Genomic DNA, 19,126 nt, shown 5'->3' on the forward strand with positions numbered 1-19,126 from the left:
CTGGGTTGGATCTGAGGAGGAGCTGCCCTTCCAGAAGGAGATCCTGAGCAAAGCTGTGCAGCAGCATTTGCAATACAGTTGTCCAAGGAGAACAAGATAAAGGTCCTGCATGCTCAACACAACCAGGTATGGCTCTGCATATACTGAAAAAATACGTATAGTCTTATGTTTTTTGCTGAGTGGCTTCCTGTCATTTTGGGGGAGTGCTGGTGCAGAACTGAGAGGTCCTTCTCTACATAGGTAAGGTGCTTCTCTCCTCTCTTTTCCATGAAAGCCAATAACCTTGATAGCACAGAAAGCAGACAGTGAAATCAGTGCAGGTATCTTAGAGGGAAACATTCCTTTTACATTACACTTCTTTCCTCTGAGAAAGCTCAGATCACAACAAATGCACTGGCTCCGTGTTCAGTGCTATTTCTTTTTCTTTTTTCTGGGCCACTGTGATGGAGAATGGGAGTGCTTGCCCACCCTCCATATCTTTGCCCCCTCTAAAGCCATTGATGCAATTAGATAGGTGAGGGGGATAAAACCACATCCACTTGTTCATCCTTGATGGCTGGCATTGGCTAAATTGGCTGCTGAAGTCCCACTATGACTTAGGAGGAGATTGCTAATGGTGGTCCTGGCGGAGCCAGCTGGGTGGTGTGGGCAATTTCATGTATGCCTTATATGAGGTGGTATGGCAAAACTAGGTGTTCAGGCTTCTGAAGAGGAAGTCTTCTGAGAGCCCCAGGGCTGGGCTACAGTATGAACTGTTTGTCCATGGGAAGGGTCACCAATTAATTAGCGTGGATTTCTCTCTCTCTCTTTCTAATTTTTTTTAAGGTAGAAATTAATCTGGCAGCCCTTCTGAAATTTAAGTACATTGTTCATCGTGTAATTAGAGATGAAATATTAGAGAAGTGGACTAATTACACACAATGCACTTGAGCCCAATTAAAATAGCATCTGCAGAGAACGTAGGGGTATTCTCTTTCGCTAATAAGAAATACTTTCTTAACAACAGAAAATAAAGTAGCTAAATGGATATGCAGTTGAGATTATAAATATCCTATTAGCATATAAAATGAGGATTAACCTTATTTAATCACTGCTTGCTTGATCATCAAAAGTCATGTTTCACCTCTATAATGTATCTGTATCTTCTCTCTAAAAAAAAAAAAAAAAAGAGAGAGAAAACAAGCAGCATATTAATAAATATAGCTAATTAGGTGCTTTTTCTCACCTGCTTAGTGAAGCTGGTGTGTCTAACTGTCTGCCCCTCACCACCTGGCTCTTCCCCATCTTTCTGAAGCTTGAGCTGGCTAGCAAACATGATATAGCAGTGAAGATGGAGGGCTTACTGTACAGCTGCTCAGTGGATGGGTTGGTATGTGAGGCTACAGTTCACGTGGCGTGGCAGGAGTCATGACATTGAATGGGCTTTGGGTAGTGAAGGCAGTGGTGGTAAAAGGTTGGGTAGAAGGAAAGGACAGAAATGATGGACTTCTCCCCCATATCAGTGTGTGAGGGCATGCTGTAATTTCCATTGGGTGCCCTGGGGGGTCAGGCTGGCTGGTTTGGCTGTGGGCTCCTTGCTGCTGGTGTCCCTGATAGCCAGCTGGTGCAGCCTCCTCACCACGCAGCCTCCTCAGCAGGGAGTGCCAGCTGGCCTCCAGTGGAGTCAGGGAGGTGGGTGAGGCAGCCTGGCCTCAAACTCCCCCATAAATATTCAGCTGATCCTGCATGCACAAAGGAGGGTGGCTCTAAGCAAGGGGAGAGATCTGGGCTGATCATCTGTGGGCAATTTCTGGCCAAGCAGGAAATGTAAAAGGTGAACGTTGTCCTCCGCAACCAGCCCCACTGTCCCCCCAACATATGGACCACTTCAGCTTTGCTTTGCCTCCAAGCATCAGGTTTTGGTGCAAGTGAGGATGTTGCTAGCAGAAATCAAAGCACAGCAATCCAATCCAATCCAGTATCACCCCAAGCTCCATGTCTCCAAATGCTGCAGTGCCTAGAAGCGGTTGTCTCACCACAGCAGTTGTGTGGATGGAGGTGGAGGCACAGAAAGAGACATGTGTCCACTGGAAGCTCCTCTGTGTGAATCATTCTCTCTGTGCAGAAGTGTGAATTTTCCTCTCACTTCTACAAATGCTGGTCAAGTGCACCAAGGGACAGTGTTTTTATGTATCGCGTTCAAGGAGCCACAATTGGATGTTTTGCAAGAAGCAGGGCTCGGCCTGTGATTTACAGTAATGGGGAAGAGCACTCTGCTGGCACGGCCCTGGTGCTGCCAAGTCTTGTGATGGTTGCAATGATTTTTCCTAACTGCCACAGTGCCTGGAGCGAAGTGCTCATGAGCATTTCGGCTTGTTTTGTTGGTAGTGGCAGTGGAGGGCTTTGTTCTCTTGTATTAAGAGCAGCTTTTCCATCCCTTAGGGAAGAACAAAAGAGCTTGGAATCGTGTTCTCAGTGTCCCCACAAAGGCTCAAAAGGCAGTAGGAATCTTTTATTTTATTTTATTTTGCTTTTTGATTTTATTTTTTTTTAAGGAAGCCCCTGTTTGTTTTCCCACGATTGGTTTGACTCACTCTGGAAGGAGTTCGTTTCTTCCCTTTGCCTGATGCCCAGCTCCTGGAGCCACTGCCCATCTCCAATGCTCCTGGAGCAGCAGTGGTTGCCTCTATGCTATTCCCGCTGGGTTCTGCAGGGTGGGTGCTATCTGCTGGAATTATTTGGGCTGCTGTAGCAGACATCCACCCTGGGTTGCTGTTGTTCATGCCTTTAAATCTCATTTACTACTGTTAGTTTCAGGATTTAATGACAATTTCCCCCTCTCCCAATAGAACAGAATTAAAAGAACTGAAGCGTCTTGAAATACTGAAGTATTTCAGTGGTGTCTGCAAGCAGTTCCTGCTCCCATTCCAGTCCTCCTGTGATCCACCACCTCCAGCAGCCTGTTGTTTGTGTCCTGCTGCTTGCCCCATCCTTGCATTTGGTCCTGGAAGTCACATTCAGCTCCTACATTCAGTGAAACACTGGAGGAAAATTGAAAGTGACTGGGAATAAAATAGGCTCTGCCACTCTGAGGGGTTCGAGGTGCTGTACTGCCAGAGAGGGTTGTGGGGAAGTGACTGTATCCAGAAACATATGGGGGAATGGAGAGATCAAATACATGAGACACAGCCGGCTGCCCGCGTTCAAAACACAAGTGCGAGGACCCAGCTACAAAGGAACGGGGGGAAATACAAAAAGAGAATGTGAAACATTTCTCCAGCTTTCATGGCTGTTCATGCCATGAGCGATCTCTCTTCAGGCTCTGGTCCTTGATTGCTGATTTTTTATTTCCCTCCTGTTAGACCTTTAAGCCACGATAATAGTCTTGAGCATAGGTAAGGTAACTTGGGGGACTTGAGTTTTGGTGGCAGGAGGGTTAAAAGCTGCTTCCAGCAGCCATAATCCTCCTTGTTTGTATCCCATTCCGAGAACTGTTGCACTAGGCAAACTCAATGTTAATAGCAGCCTTGTACCTCGTCAAGTGGGCCAGGGAGTTAAACCAAAACGGGGCTGGCAGGCAGCTCTTATCCACTTACGTTCCATTAAGAGGAGCTCCCTGATCCTAAGGGGTTTTTGTTTCCCACCATGAAAGACTGAAAAACAGAATTCCCACAGCACCACAAATCTTTTAGGTCTGGGGTTTCTCTCCAGATAAACTCGGACCTTCAGTGAGACATCTCATCCTGCTTCCCACCAGGATGTTGTGTCCAGGTTGGATCTGTGGCCATGGCTGGAGTTCCCTCCAGGTGACTACTCAGTTAATCCCTGAGTTTGGTTTCTCTAGCTATAGCTGTGGGACCCACCACATTAGAGGAGCAGTGAGGAAGGGTCTGTCGTTGCCGCATCCCTGCTGTTATTGGCAGCTTGTTTTTGAGTCCTGGAACACAATTCTTCTGCAACAAGAGGGAGGACTTTGTTAAATTGTAAATGAGTCTAACTTCAAGCACTCTGAGGAAATACGCTCTTTCCCCATATAGCCCATACATTATTCCCACCTACTTATGGGGCCTCACATTTCCTGGAACTATCAGGCAGACCTTAATTCTCCTTGCACGACATCCCTTTAAAATTGCGGAGCTCTCTTAATCAACCTTTGTATTAGCTGCAGATCTGCAGTATGACCTAATCTGAAAAATGGCTCCAAGTGCTGACTCAAACACTCAGTGAATGAAGGCCAGTCATTGCCACCCTGACACTCACGCCGTGCAAAACAAAATCAAGTCACATCAGCCCAACGTTAGTTTGCAAAAATATCAGTGACTGAAGCCACTTGCTGGTTGCATTTTATTTATTTACATATATATATATATATATATATATATACACACACACACACATATATATATTGGGGGGGGGTTGGGGGGGGGGGGGGAATCTGAAGTGGCTCTCAAACCGAATTCCAGAGGAGAAACTCCTTAATGGTGAAAATTCCCAGCCAGATATATACATCTAAGCTGCATCATTTGCACTTCATAATCCCCTCTCTTTTATAAAGCAGGAGGCAGACACATTATTTTAGACTTTTATTAAAATATTTATACAGCAACAGATGAAATTTCTCATCCTAATCTGTCACTTCACGTTTTTAGGTTACGTTCCAAGTCTTTATCTTTTTTTTCCTTCTCTAATTGAAACACAGCTGATACTCCTTCATTCTCCGGATAAGTAACTGCCTTAAAATGACTAAAAATTACTTCAGGACTCAAGAAAATAAAAAAGAAGGAAGGGATTTGGTCCAGAAATCTGACGGTTTATGCATGAAAAAAAAGATTCTTCAAAAGCAAAAAAAAAAAGGAAGAATATAAAATATGACCCCACTATAATTTTATTTAACTTCTCAGGAAAATAAAGTGAGTATAAATTATCGAGCTCTCTTTTGCTAGAATTTTATCGAGGTGTTGTGTCGATTCTTGTTGCTTTATCTCTTCTTTTTATGCTTTCTCTAAAGGAAATTTCTCCAAGCGATAGCAACCTGGCTGCAGAGGAACAGAGTGCATTTCTTAGTTGGTTTGTCAAATATTGGCTGCTAATTAACACTAGGACAGCTTAGTTAGGAATCGGAGATCTACAGACAAAACAACTCAGCAGCAGCTATCCTCCTCTGTGCTTGTTGTCCTTGTTTGCTTTGCTCTGTGGTCCTTCTTTTTCTGCTTTTTAGTTTTAGAGGCTGAAACGTCAATAATGCAAACTGTCTGATATGTGTTGATAAAACATCCATGACTACGCACCAAAGTGACCTAAAAGCAGACGTACACACACAGGCACAAAAGAAACGGGAAGACAAGCCATTAATCTAAAATTTAGAGGACCAATAAGTTTTTGATAGCAATGGGTTACTGTGCTAATGATTATTTAACTCACTTCATGTTGGGTTAAGTGCGTATGGCTGCAGAAAGCGGAACGCCTTGCTGAAGTGCTACAGGGAGATTTTTGCCTCTCAGATGTTATATTCCATGCAGGGGGGAAAAGCAGCTTGATTATAAAAGGCAAGTGCTCCGTGATAGCAGATTTCAATCAGGAGGCAGGAGCTGGTCCAGTTAAAGAGACGAATTCTGCTACAGCAGGAGAAGAACAAAAACTAAAGCAGGGAACAGAAACAGTTCCCTGTGTCCCTAGTCTTCCTTGGTCTATGATTTTAGCCTGGCTGTATTTATTGATGGTTGCAAGTACGGGGAGGGGAGCACCGCTGGATGTATTATCTTGCTGGTTATTCTCCTTATTCTTCTCAACCTTTCTTTTCTTTTTTTTCTTTTTTTCTTTTTCTTTTTTTGGCCACTGTGTTATTCCATTTATTTCCTATCGACACGTGTCTTCCCATGATAAGATACTGTGTTGTCTGGGGTTTGTTGGGGTCTTTCGAGCTCTAAAGGACATCTGCACGTATTATTCAATAACACAGCAAACATTCTTTTCAACTAGAAGATAGGGGGGAAAAAAACACAACAAAAAAGGAAGAGAGCAGAAAAGAAGGGCAATAAATGTTTGATTTTCCAGTAAATGATTTGCTGACATTTGTTTTTCCTTTTCTTTTTTTTTGCTCCATCATTCTCCAAGCACAGCCCAGTTTATCCTCCATCCTTCTGAACGGATTGCACTTGCTAAGCTCCCCATTTAGGGTTTAGTGCTACACGCGGCATACTCCTTCCTTCCCCGCTGGACATAAGGGCTGCTGCTTGTGAGTATTTCATGTCCTTCACCTCCCCTGGAAGGCGCAGGTAGGTGTGGGGATGTTGGAAACCTCATAAGTGTCAGCGGTTGGGAGAGGATGGCCGAGTGATGGCTAATGATCTGGGAGCTGGAATTCGGAGACAAATGCTAAACATAATCAATATATAGAAAAGGAGAATTATTTTCTTTTTCTTCCCCCCCCCCCCCCCAAAAAAAAAGAGGAAAAAAAAAAAAAAAAAAAAAGCAATGAAAATTTATGACCTTAACATTCCTTCAGGGTCAAGCAATTTATCAAATTCTCTCACTTTCTGGTTTCAATTACACAGCTATTGTGGAAGGAACTTATTTTAGCAGGTTCATTTACCTCAGTAGGGAATACAGGACTTTGGCCTAATGCTTCACCTTTAGTGCAGGCCATTTGAGCCTTAGAACAAATACCAATCATCACTCTTTGGGAAAAAAAAAAGAAGAAATCTGCATCGGCGTGGCCTGTTGGAATGGGGTTTCTGTCAAGGTAAACAGTTGTCGGCAATGACTGTGGTAGAGTGGCGATAAATCCCATTTTATTGCTGAAAAATTCCAGCTTCTCTCCATGCCTGACAGCTCCCCACATTCTCGTACCCATTTGGGCAATTTCTGACTCTGTCCATCTGGTTCTTATTACCTCTCAACCTGCCAGTGTCTGATCCAGAAAAAGTGCAGGTCAAAAACAGGGGAAAGAAACCAAGGTGATGGACAAAACAGAGCGAGTGATTGAGGGACTGCGCTGCTCTCCCACCCTCTCTCCCCACCCTACAACAGAAGTGCTGGGGGGAGGGTGACATGAGATCAGGAGGGGTTATTAGCTTAATTATGAAGTTGCCAGAAACCTCCTTAAAATGGAACGCTAAATGGGTGTTAAGCCACACGCTCAAAGCCCCGGTAACACCATCTTTGATGCTCGTCCAGGACACCCAGAGGCACCTGCCTAAAAGCAGCCTTTGGAGCAATGAGGGTAAAGCCCCCCAGCCCTGGCAGCAGCTGCCCTGTTGTGCCAACACCCTCCGTGGCCGGTGCCACTGCATACTTCAGCCTTGCCCCCACTGGGTTACTCTGGGCTGAAAATTGCAGCAGGAGGTCAGAAAAATACAATTAAAATTTAATTTAGGGGGAAAAAAATTAAGTAGAAATTGGACTATAGAAAACTGATCAGGAAGAAAAAACACCTCCATGCACTGCTTTTCGTGTGTCAGAATCCAAGCCTTTTCTAGGACGTTCAGCTTCTTATCAACCCCCCCCTGCAATAAGCATAGGGAACATTTTTAAAAAGTAAAAACAAACAGATGAGCCCAGGACAACTCAACTTCTGTTTCGTCAAAGTGAAATAACATGGGAGTACTTCTCCCAGTAACAACTGTGTTGCACAGTGTTGGCCAAGGCTCCACCAGTGACAGCAGGAGACATGCTTCGGTCCACCAAGTCGCATTCTCCTTTCCAAGAACTCCAGAGTATTTAAATCTTTACATTTATTACTCATTTATAAATGCTCATTCTGCCTGAAATTGTGCCTTTTTCTTGCTGTGTCTTGTTCCCCAGCAGATCGCCACCCTGAAAATGTGGCCTTGTGCAAGCTTTACGTAGTCATGTTTCCCAAGGATGCAAGGAGGCTGAAACTTTGCAGAGCTGTCTTCTATCACCAATATCTGACTTATTTCCCAAGGGCAAGAAGTACTGTGTGTGCCCCACAGCCTGCTCTGGATTTGCCCCTGTGCTCTCTGAGCATCCTGGGATAGATGCCATCCACAGTGGGATGTGCTGCTGGGTGTTGTGGTTAGACTGTGTAGCTGAGGGCTGTGAATTGTGGATGTGGGATGAAACTAGAAACCCCCTGCAAGACATTCCAAGGTCTAGATGGATGTGGGAACCTGCTTGAGTACTCAAGTGAAGAGTGCTGGTGGTGGCAAACACACTGGTTTCCAGGGGAGATGTGGGAGCCTCTAGGCATTGATGAGAGAGGAAACCGAGGGAAAGGAATGGGTTCCTACTCTGGAATGAAATGCTTGAACATGAGATATGTAAAATGCAGCACCCAGCTCCTCACCACCTCTCCTCCCACATTTTCCCCCAGGTGTCACAGCATCCATTTCCAATACATGGTTTTTGGGGATGTGCTTTGATGGAAAACACCTTCCTCTCTACCAAAAAGGTGGAAAAGTAATGACACTGGGGAACTGTGCACCCACAGCTGATGTTTGTGTGTTTGTAAGAATTATTTGCTGCACTCTTTTTCTTTACCCCATGGGAGGGGAGCACACATACTGCAGGAGGGGGGTACACACACTGCAGGCTGGTGGCATGCTGGCTCTAGCAGCACAGTACAGGGCACGTATGGGAGAGCTAGCTGGAGGGCAGCTCTCACCCATCACAGTACGTGCGCCTGAGAGCCTGCTTGAAACAAAGAGCCTCGCAGGGGGAAGCCCCAACTTGGACAATGCAAATATTTCAGCATCCAAATGGTTAATGGTGAGTATTATAGCTTCAAAAGAGCCCATTGGCTAACCCTCAAGGATGCCCTGCAATTGTTAAACTCATCAGATGAAACTACTCTTCTCAGCTAGCCCTTACATTTGTCTGGCTAACAGTAAAAATACTATAATAAATCGGGAACATATGTTGCCAGACAAGAATAAGTGATATAAATAAAGAGTCAAGAGACATAGCCCCTCAAGAACAATGTGTAAAGATTTAAACTTAAAATGTATTAGTTAATCTAGGAACATTTTAGGAGTAACTTGAAAGCAGTGTATTGTTTGTTTATATCATTCCTTTTATTTTTTTCTCTCTTCTCTTCAGATTGCATTTTAAATCAAAATGCTCTCCATGACTGCCTGCTTTGCAGCACTAGGGTAAGTGCCATTTTTCCACAGCTTGAACAAAAATACGCCTAAGGAATCTATGCCAGGAAGGCATTTTGTTGCTTTTTGTTTTATGAAATAATGCACAGTGTTGTTGGGGGAAAAAAAACAAACAGCCTTTCCTTTTTATTATTATTATTATTATTTTTTATTTTTCTCCAAATACGTGAAATTGTGCATTTGCAAACACAGAGCTGCTCTCATGGAAGCTGATTCTTTGCGAAGGTGATGAGGCTCCAAACTTGTAATAAATTATCAAGTGCAGCATTAGGAAAGAAAATATAAAACCAAATACGCTTTGAGAATTGACTGAATATTTTATTTATCTTTTTTTTTTTTCTTCTTCTTTTATTGAGGCGTCCTTTGAAAAATGGCACAAAATAAATAGTTTTGCAAAGCAACAATATAATCAATCTCTAAACGAGAAGATAAATCAAGGATTTCATTAACTGCTGGTAGCCAGTTTAAATTGTAGTCTTGTCCATAATGTCTATCTATCTACGTATGTCCAAGTTATATTAAAAACCTTTAAATGGCTTTGTAATATCAGCTACATCTAGCTATTATAATAATTAATGATACTGTTTTATAAATCAATATATGTATTCTTGATAAATTCATATCCAGTTAATGGCGTAATTTAAATAAAAAATTAATGCAATAAAGGACATACTGGAATAGGCAGGAAATCTTTAAAGGTTAAGAGGCAAATTTGTCTAAATTCTTTTCTTTGTACCTATTTTTTGAGCAAGCACCCATTGAAACTCAGCTGTGAGCAGCTTCGCTCTTACGGCCACGCTCCGGCCATTAGTTTTGGATTATCAGCAGCCGTGGAGTTTTGCAGGCAGGCAGATGCGATGCGAGCTCCTTCAGCTGAGTGAGCGCGTCCCTCCCTGCTCCATAATCCTGCTGCCGAACCGCAAACAAAAGTCACAGGAGGAACGTGCCGGCCTTTGGACAGGAACAGAAAGGGGGGGTGGGGGGGAACACACTGTTTCCAGTGCTCCCCATTGACCCCATCCTTGTAGCATCGCTGGGATTTTTGGCTTATTGTAGAAAGTGTCAAAAAAAAAAAAAAAAAAAGGTAAAATGTAAATATTTTGTCCCGGGTGTGGAGCGTGTTGAGAGGAGCGTGGAAACCCTGCAGCCTGTGCAGAGTAATCAAAATCTGTTCTTTATCTCTTGTTTTAAATACAGTTAATCCAGTTTATTCGGCAAATACATCTAAGAGCAACTTAAGGGGGAAAAAAAAAGGCTGGAAATCGCCTTTTCATGTTACTAGATGGTGTGCTGGTGAGAAATCGGGGCTCGGATCCTTTGCTTTTATTTACAGTCTGTGACCACAAAATGTACCTCTAAGAATAACACAGGCTTTTAATAGGCAATATTAATCGTCCTTACCAGAACTTTTGATCTTAAATGTTTAAAACAAAAGCCCACTGCCTGTTTATACGCTGTATGCTTTATGAAGGATCTCTCTTTGAAATTATGCAAAACACGAAGCTTTGTCACCCGCCTTGACGCGGTACAGAAATGTCACTTTAATCCGTGGAGGGTTTTTTTTGTGGTTTTTTTTTTTTCTTTTTTTTTTTTCACGTTTCTCCCAACATTGCTCTGCCTTATTTAGAGCAGCAGCAGCAGCAGCGCTATGCGCAGATTCCTTTGACACTGACGGGTATTTCAAAACGCTGTGTGGAAGGGAGGGAGGAAGAGAAAGGAATTTGCTGCCAGTCACCTCAGCAATGTAGCTACACTAGCCATCGCTATTCACTCAAAGTTTACATTTCCAATGAGCTTTGGATGTAAAGCTGCATTATCCTGACGCTGGCTCTGTGTTTGGGAAAGTAGGGGGGATAATGAAGGAGGATGATGATCGCTACGTGCAGAAGCACGCTCGGGTTGCTCATAGCGTTGCCATTTAAAGCCTATTTTGGTTTTCGGTGGAACTAGGAGCAGGAGATGCACCGCCATCCTTTGGAAGCTCAATTGAGGCTTTATAGGTAAAGCATCAAATAGGAGCTTCCAGCACCGCCCAGAAATGTATCACACATCCTCAATATCTTCATTTTGAAGCGTGGCTTGTTTTTTTTCCTCCCTCCGGGGATCGCTGGTGTGTCTCTCCCCAGACAAAGCAAGGAGAAGCCGCATTCTTGAAAATTATCAGCCTTACAGATCGCGTTCCCAGGCATGTCCCCGCGTTTTATTACTGTGGAAAACCCCTTAATGGTATCACAATTTTAGACTTGTTAAGTGGACATCTTCCTTGTATTTAACTGCAAACAAAGTGGCTTCATTTAGGGGTGAGAGGAACGAGAAAACGCTTTGGGATGATGAGAAACATAAGTTTCTATCTTCTGACACCCGATCCTATCAATTATTCAAAACCTACTAAATTTAGATGTCTGTTCCTAAAACATTGTTTGCGCTCATTCCCTGGAAAGATGGAGGCAGCTGATAATTTGGCTAAATTATGTGCTTGAGCCCAATTGTTACGAATGGAACAAATGCTTTCTGCACCCACGCGAAGTCTAAGTCTGCAATTTGGTTTGGCACTGCTGAAATTCCTGGCTCCTTGTGTGAGCAAGCACAGCAAGGCTTGGGCCCACGGATGTCGGTGTGGATCAGCAATGCCTTGCCATTGGGGTTTGCCCATTGCTAAAGTAGCTCCAAGTGGTCGTTCCCTGGGCATGAAACTCAGCAGGAGTGCTCAGTGCTGCCACGATTCAAGTGGGGGAGATGTGGGGTGGGCACTCCAGGTTGGGTGGGCAGCCCAGCTCTGCCACACCTCACACCACCTCATTACTGCTGCAGTGCCTCCTCTGCAGAAGGAGACGCTGGGTTGGGGCAGAGACTGTGAGAGATGATGGCACGAGGGCATGAAAGCTGATAGCAGTGCCACTGCCTGGCGTGGGAGAGAAACCAAGCCAAAATAATAATAATAATACTAATAATACTAATAATACTACTACTACTACTACTAATAATAATAATAACAGCAAAAATATCCACCCTGTAGAAACAACAACCAAGTGTTTATCTTGCAGTTCAGGGCAGCCTTTGAGGGGAAAAACAGAAAAAAAGAATAGTTTTATATTAGGGAAGCCAGATATTTGAGGGCAGCAGAAAGCAAATGGCATGAGCCCTGCCATTCCTCACAGTGCGGGGAAGGCATGCGGGCATGATGCAGGTCCCCTCTTTACAGCCCAGCATAAAGGCGGGTGAGTGGAGAAGGAGGGGAAAAACACAGAGGCACAAAAAACACCAAACAAAGGACGTGTAAGCGCTTTCATTTATTTTGATAATCCTCCTCCTGCTCCAGAGCGTTTTGCTGTCTTTGTCAAAGTGAATGACAACAATTTGGCCAACTCTCTCTGAGCTGCGCTCGGCAGTGACAGGCAAATTATCAGAGGCCCTGCACTCCTTATTATCGGAGGAGAAGTCATCAGGAGGACGTGCGGAGGATCCCTCTCCCCTGTCACTATTTGTCAGTGGGACAAGGGCCACTGCTATGGGTAGCTGACAGGTAATTTCAACAATAACAATTACTCCTATTACTGGTGTCATAAACAATTCGCCCAAGGCATGACAATAGCAAAGCTTTATAATTCAATGCCATATAAATAAATGCCAGCAGGTAACAAGTAATTTAGCTCCAATCAAGCCTCGGCCCCGGCATTAATATTGTTATTGCAAGAAGATGGAAAATTGAAAAAATTCAATATGTTAATGAATTAAGAGGGGGTCAGAGGCTAAGGGAGGGTAGGAGTGAGTGGGGAGGGGAAAACAAAAGCAAAAGCCGTGTCCGGGCCCAGCTCCACGCGTGACACTGCCTGCACCGAGGGCAGAACAGCACCGCGCTGCTCTGATCGCTGCACTATAAACAGAGCCCTGGGTGACACATCCTGCACGGTGCAGGTTTAACAGAGGGGAAAGGTTTGTTTAAAGCTCCACCACTGAGGGCACGCTCCGTGGTTCCCTTCAGCTTCATCTATTTCAGCTAGCTCTGTTAAAGCATAGATCCTTATTGATCAGGAAGAAGGATTTCCCCATCCTCGCCCCGTCCCCCAGTGCCCTGCCCAGGCCTGCCATGGAGAACACACAGGACGATATGCCCGGCTTCAGTGCCTCGCTCGGCCCGCTCTGCAGGTTTGCCACTTGTCCAGCCAAGACAATGCAGCATCAGCCTGACAGCACTAAAAGAATTTGAAGAATCTCTAATTAGGAGAGCTGCAGAGCAATTAACGCATGTCAAATTTCACTTCATCAAATGCCACTCTAATTTTCCCACTAAAATATTAATGGACTTTCGTGTGTGTGTGTGTGTGTGTGTGTGTGGGTGGGTGGGTGTGTGTCCCCTCAAGGCAATGTTGATTCAAATCTGCTCAAGATGCAGCGTTGCACAGCTAAGCATCTTCTTGATTACAACCCACCACACTTCTAACTGCTTTCATTCTCACTGCCACAGATACTTTGTCAACAGTCAAATTACGCCACGCTGATAACAATGCATAATGGTCTTCCTCAAAGGAGGCTCCTGTCACGGAGCAGCCTTTCATAAAAATGTACCATTTTCTTCCCCAGGAAATATATCTGTCTGACAATGAAGTTTTTGCGGTTCCGGCATTGGCTGCAGTGTAATCCTTTATCCCCCCCCTCCCCATTTCTCCCTCTCTCCCCCTGGCTCCTGCTGTAATTTATTTATTTCTGAGCCCATCTGAAATCATGGCGGGGCGCTGTTTGAAGAGCCCTGCAGAATGGAAAATATTTCTAGTCCCTGTTTGCACTGCTTTTGCTGCTGAACCACTTTGCTCTGAGACATTTTCAACAGCAAGGCGCTTTCTCTAATACCAGCAACTTCTTTTTCTTTTTCCTATTTTTTCCCTCTCCTTTTCCCCACATTTAGGAAAATGTGGGGCAGGCTCCTGCCCTCCCATCTAGAGCACGAGCCCTGCTGACGTCAATGGGAGTTGTGCCCACTGCTGTAAACATGCTGGGACAGTGTCTGATAATGGATGGGGTTTGGGTTCTGCATGGTGCCAGCATCCTCCGGGGCACCCTGGACAAATCTCTGTCTCTAGAGCAGAGGGTGAGAGCCTGCCTGGATCTGCCTCTGGGCTCCCTGCTCCTTGCTTCTGCTGGGAGATCAATATCAGCAACAAGAAGAGGGGTTGATATGAATAACATACCCCAGAGATGATCATTTTCTCTTGAAGTTTCAGAGCATATTTCAATACAGTTGTCTTCTCACAAACCTGAAGAGCAAATATGGCTCTTCCTGCTGCAGGGCTGCTATGAGAGAACAAGCACCCCCATAGTACTGCTAGAGCACGCACACCATAGTGCGTGCCTACATTACAAAACAATTCAACACCACAATATATATATATATTTCCTTTTATCCATATATATATATATATATATTTCCTTTTATCCAAGCCACCTTTCCATCACTAACTTCTCTCCTGCTGCAGACAAACAATGCAAAAGCAGCAGGTCGTGTTGCCCGCTCCACCCCATGCTCCCCTACACCCACTCCTTCCTTTAGGCCACCACTGTCCTGCAGTTATTAACCCTTCCTGCCACCTCGGGAAGTCGGGGATCAGGGGCTGCTCCCCTTTCTGTTCCCTGCAGAGGCAGAAGAGCAGCAGTGGGGCTGCCTTTAACAAAACGCGGCTGGGTCGGTGCACAGGGAGCATGTAAGGACCGCAGCCCTAAAAACTGTAATGCTGCTTTTAAACAAAGCCAAGAGATGCACTATGCCTCCAAACCCCCTTTATTTCAAAGGGGGAAGGAGAGGGGGGGGGGGGGGGGGGGGGGCGGGGGACGACGACCGAAAAAGGCTGTCGTAAAAATAATAGGTGGTGTCATAAATTAAAGAAAGAGAGAAAGAAAAATGGGATGATATAACGCATCCTGCGGTAATCAATTTTACCTCCAATATCTGCTTTTGTTTTCAAAATGCTAAATAAACAATACATAATGCATCCCTCATCAGCCAAAACCATGAGGGCTCTGTGCTCAAATAACAGGAAACATATTCAATTTTCCTAACAGAAGACAGTTCATTAAGCTGTGCCACATCAAATAAAACTTTAATTTCTCCAGCATCGGAGTCGCAATGAAAGCAATTGAGGAAGATGAGCCATATGGTACTTCTATCAGCAAACACATATTGCTCATTCCCCCAAAGTTTTCTAATTCTGCTCCCCAGACCTGTGTAATATAGATAATGTGCTCTGAGCGCAGCAACCATGAGCTATCTGGTGTACACTTCTAATACTGTATTTAATGGGAAATAATGAATCATAAAAGCCTCGCAGAAGACGGCTTTTGCTAACCTAAATCTCGGCTGTAATTTCATTGTTCTGCGCCTAAGATGCCGCTTGCCCTTTTCAAACAACAGCGGTTGAACATAATTATACCGCCGCAAACCTGGGCTGCAAAAAGCACGGCTCCCGGCCCTACCAACTTCCATTAACTCCTGTAGCCCCGCGCCGGGGCGCCCGGCTGCGGCAAGCCGGCTCCCAGGGGTCAGGGCTGCGCTCACAAACGCTTCCTCTCCCATCCGGCCCCAAAAGCGCCACAGGAGGAGGCTGTGAGAAATTAGGAGATCTGCTTGGCACCGGGGAACCCGACCCTTGTCTGCTCTAACATCTCTAAGTACCAAAGCCGCGTAGCGTTGTTAGAGGAGGATTTTTTACGTGTATGTATATATCTCTATATATAATTTATTTTTTCCCCTAAGAGGTAAGTCAATTTTTCTTCTAAAAACTGTGCTTGGTACCCCAAGGAAAGGGCTACCCAAACTTGATAGTGCCGTGCTCCCTTTATAAACGTATAACAACCTATGTAATAATGCCGGGAAGGTAGGGGCTGCGGGGCATTGCTGTGCTGCCTTGCTCTGCCTTTCTCTCCGTATTTCAGCTAATGGCAAGGGACGGGGCTTGCTTTCTGTAGTCATCCGTATGGATACACGTGGGGAGCCGTAAGGGCAGAGGTGAGAATACAAAGGTGTTATTTGGGAGCGACCGACCCTGCTTGGAAAATGCCTTAAAGTCATCTGAAGGCAGCCCCCTGCTCTCCGCCCCCCGCCACCCAATGCAGGGCTAATTTAAAACACGGTCTAGATACGCTACTTCTGCATATTGAAAGCATATTTTAGTTTGTTTTGGCAACGCACGAACCCCAAACAATTACATTTAACAACGAGAAGACTTTGTTTTAAAAGTTAACGATTGCCTTTTTTAAAAGCTTATTAAAATCAGCATGCTCGATGGCTTCCTCCGCATTCGCTCCGAGGCTTGATTGCGCTCATTAACACCGCCTGCTCGGGTGCTGCTTTGGGAATCCTCACTCCTGGCTTTCCCCCGGTCACCTCCCCCTCCTCCCTACACCCCTCCAACCCACTGGCCCCCCAGCTCCCTCCATAAGCTCCGCAATGTCGGCGCACCCAAGCCCCGCGCAGAGCCCAACAGGTACCGGGAACGGCACCGGGAGCGTCCAGCCAACCGCACCGAGCAGCGATACCCCCAGCCGGCAGCAAAACAAAACAGCGCATTGATCATCGCCCCTGAATGCCTTAAAAACAAATGTTTAAACAGGTTTTTCTTTTTTTTCTTTTTTTTTTTCTTTTCTTTTTCTTTTTCTTTTTTTTTTTTTTTGAACCGGCGCAGAAAAGCCTCTGCATGCTCCGCTGGGTTACAATAACAATGGGCTATTGCAATGTAAAACAAGCTGGAGGATAAAAAGGTGCTTTTTGTTACCATTTTATCAAAGCTGTTCATCTTCTAGCTGCAGGCAGCATTTTGCTGGAATTGCAGATATTTCTCTGTCCAGGCTCCTTTGTTTGTGCATCTCATTTGCATATATTTATCTCCAGCTGAGGGTGCTTTCAGCTCATTACGGCCTCCCCTCGCATTATTTCATAAGCCAGCTGCTGGGAGGGATTTCACCTGTGGTGACTGAGAAAAGAGGGGTGAAAAACCAAATTCTTCATAAAAAGGAAATCTTCTGACTTTCTTCCCCTATAAATGGGCACCATTTGTGTTAAACAGCCTCTTGTCATGATAGATGCCTCCTGGGGTCAGGGGGGAAAGTTGAGCTGAAGGTCAGCAGTAAAACAACAGACAAACCAGACGCCAAACTGGTTCCTGAGCTGTCGGTGGGAGCCGCGGTACAACCAGGTCCTGAACCTTTTTCAACCTCTAATAAAACAGGGGAAGAATCTGAAGTGGATCAACCAGGCCCCAGAGGAAGCCGCACGGAAAAACACAAATAATATCAATATCGCGCAGCCACGGGAAACAATGGGGCAGCACTCGGCATGACATGCACGCCGCTATTGTTTCAAGAGCCGGGGAATTAATTCCACTTATTTATTTAAGGCGTGTCAACTCGCTGCCTAAACCTGTTTCGGTGTCAAGATGAATAAAACTTTTATGGCTCATAAAATAGAGCCATTCATCTCAATGTTCTTTGTGGTGCCTGTTGTTTCTTTTTTTTCCCTCTCCCCCCCACCCCCGGCAGGCTGAGCCCGGCGGCTCGGTGCTACCGGCTCACTCACAGCAGCACTGAGCTGGGCTGGCACCTGGAACGGGTAGCATCCCCACATTTCAACTGGGTCTCATTCTGCATTAACAGGGATGTTGATGCACGATGCCCTTGCTCCAAGCTCAGCTATTCTCTGGCACGTGGTACGGCTCAAAAAGTAGCGATGGAAACGCATGGTCGGACAATGGCAATAGCAGCATGGTCATGTTCCTATTGCATCCACTGCTCTACTGCTGCTTTTCCTTGGGCTCTGGAATGAGCAGCACTATGTGCACGTAGGATGGGCGTTGCGGGTGGCAATGGCCGGGTGAAACTCCTGTGGATGTAAACTCATTGCCACGAGGCCCCCTCCCTTCTTCCTGTCCTCAACCCCACGATGAATTCACATCACCTACGGAGCTTCGGACCAACAGGTAATAAACCCCAATAAAGCACGCTTTTTATCAGGGGTAAAGAAAAAAAAAAATCCCATTAATTATAGTTCATGACTACTCTAAACCAAATGTTCAAATAGTAGTTGGAAATGATGCATAAAATCTCAGCATGTTCTGATAGGTTATAGAGTCGGTGGTTTATTGCAATGTAAAACAAGCCACAGGAAGAGAGGGTGGTTTTGTTTACCACTTTCATCAAAGCTGTTCATCATGTTGATATACTTACGCCATGTTGTGACCCCTACGTATGTTGCGTTTCATTTGTTTATTTTCCAGGTTGTTGCCACTTCTGCTGCTTTTCACATCAGAGGAGTTGGATAACGTGGGGCCCTTTGGTCTCATCTGGACCAAACTTCTGCCTGCAAACCATAGACGTAAGAAATATTTATTATGGCCGAGCAAGGCTTTCCTTTTCCTTAATCTGAGGCAATTAGTACCTGAATAAACACAGACCAAGCAATCCACCTCCTCACAGCGTAACTGCTCTTTAGAGGAGTTCCTCAGCTCTGCCCAAGGAAGCAAAGCTCCCACTGAAGCACCTGGAGCTCACTTTCACCCTGCACAGCCGCCCATAAACCCTCTGTCTTTTAATGGAAAACCCTTTGCGCTCCCCCAGCTCTGCACTCCTCAAACCCTGGCCAGACCCAGCTCTTTCCCCCCCGAAATTTTTCACCCCGCTTCTCATTTTTCCTGGGCTCTAATCTAATCGCTAATTCCTTCGCTTGGCCAAATAGTTAAAAATGTTAAGTGCTGGCAGTTCCTCCTGCCTCCCCCCCGTATCTGTCTCTGTTTATGGAACGGGCCCTGGTTTCCTCCTTCTCTTGTTCAGCTGTAGGTCTTCAGGTCGGGAGACTGTAAATACACACAGCACTGCCCCGACCCATAAATCTGAGCAAAGGGCAACCCTATATATTCAGATAAGCCACGGAGAGAAGGGGAGAATTAAGGAAAAGGGGGGGGGGGTGGAGGGGGGGGCGGCAGAGGGGAGAAATGAGGAATTAAAGCAAGGCAAGTAAGGAATTAAAGTAAGGCAAAGAGGCA

General features: G+C 45.2%; 1 protein-coding gene and 1 long non-coding RNA gene across 17 annotated transcripts in view; one reads left to right on the plus strand and one right to left on the minus strand.

Annotated features, from left to right (window-relative positions):
* The window catches only part of LOC146761227 (uncharacterized), a 22,479-nt gene continuing 3,353 nt past the window's right edge, over window positions 1–19,126 (plus strand). For 3 of the 15 annotated variants that reach the window (XM_085540939.1, XM_085540942.1, XM_085540941.1), the window contains exons 1-2: window positions 17,057–18,064; window positions 18,362–18,459. In XM_085540939.1, coding sequence (XP_085397065.1) covers window positions 18,028–18,064; window positions 18,362–18,459 — 135 coding nt within the window. In that variant the 5' untranslated portion in view covers window positions 17,057–18,027. Of the gene's footprint in view, window positions 127–4,463; window positions 4,890–6,093; window positions 6,255–7,782; window positions 9,093–14,915; window positions 15,849–16,754; window positions 16,851–17,056; window positions 18,065–18,361; window positions 18,460–19,126 lie in introns of those variants that run through there. The other 12 variants (XR_014943772.1, XM_085540940.1, XR_014943773.1 and 9 more) reach the window with 11 other exon arrangements.
* LOC107310659 (uncharacterized) overlaps window positions 16,929–19,126 on the minus strand; it is a 24,195-nt gene continuing 21,997 nt past the window's right edge. For both annotated transcript variants that reach the window (XR_014943775.1, XR_014943774.1), the window contains 2 exons: window positions 18,312–18,444; window positions 16,929–17,062 (listed from right to left, as the gene is read on the minus strand). This is a non-coding gene — a long non-coding RNA (uncharacterized LOC107310659). The remainder of the gene's footprint in view (window positions 17,063–18,311; window positions 18,445–19,126) is intronic.

Source organism: Coturnix japonica, chromosome 3, assembly GCF_054131305.1.
Source record: "Coturnix japonica strain WE chromosome 3, WE-NBRP24, whole genome shotgun sequence".
Classification (NCBI taxonomy): domain Eukaryota; kingdom Metazoa; phylum Chordata; class Aves; order Galliformes; family Phasianidae; genus Coturnix; species Coturnix japonica.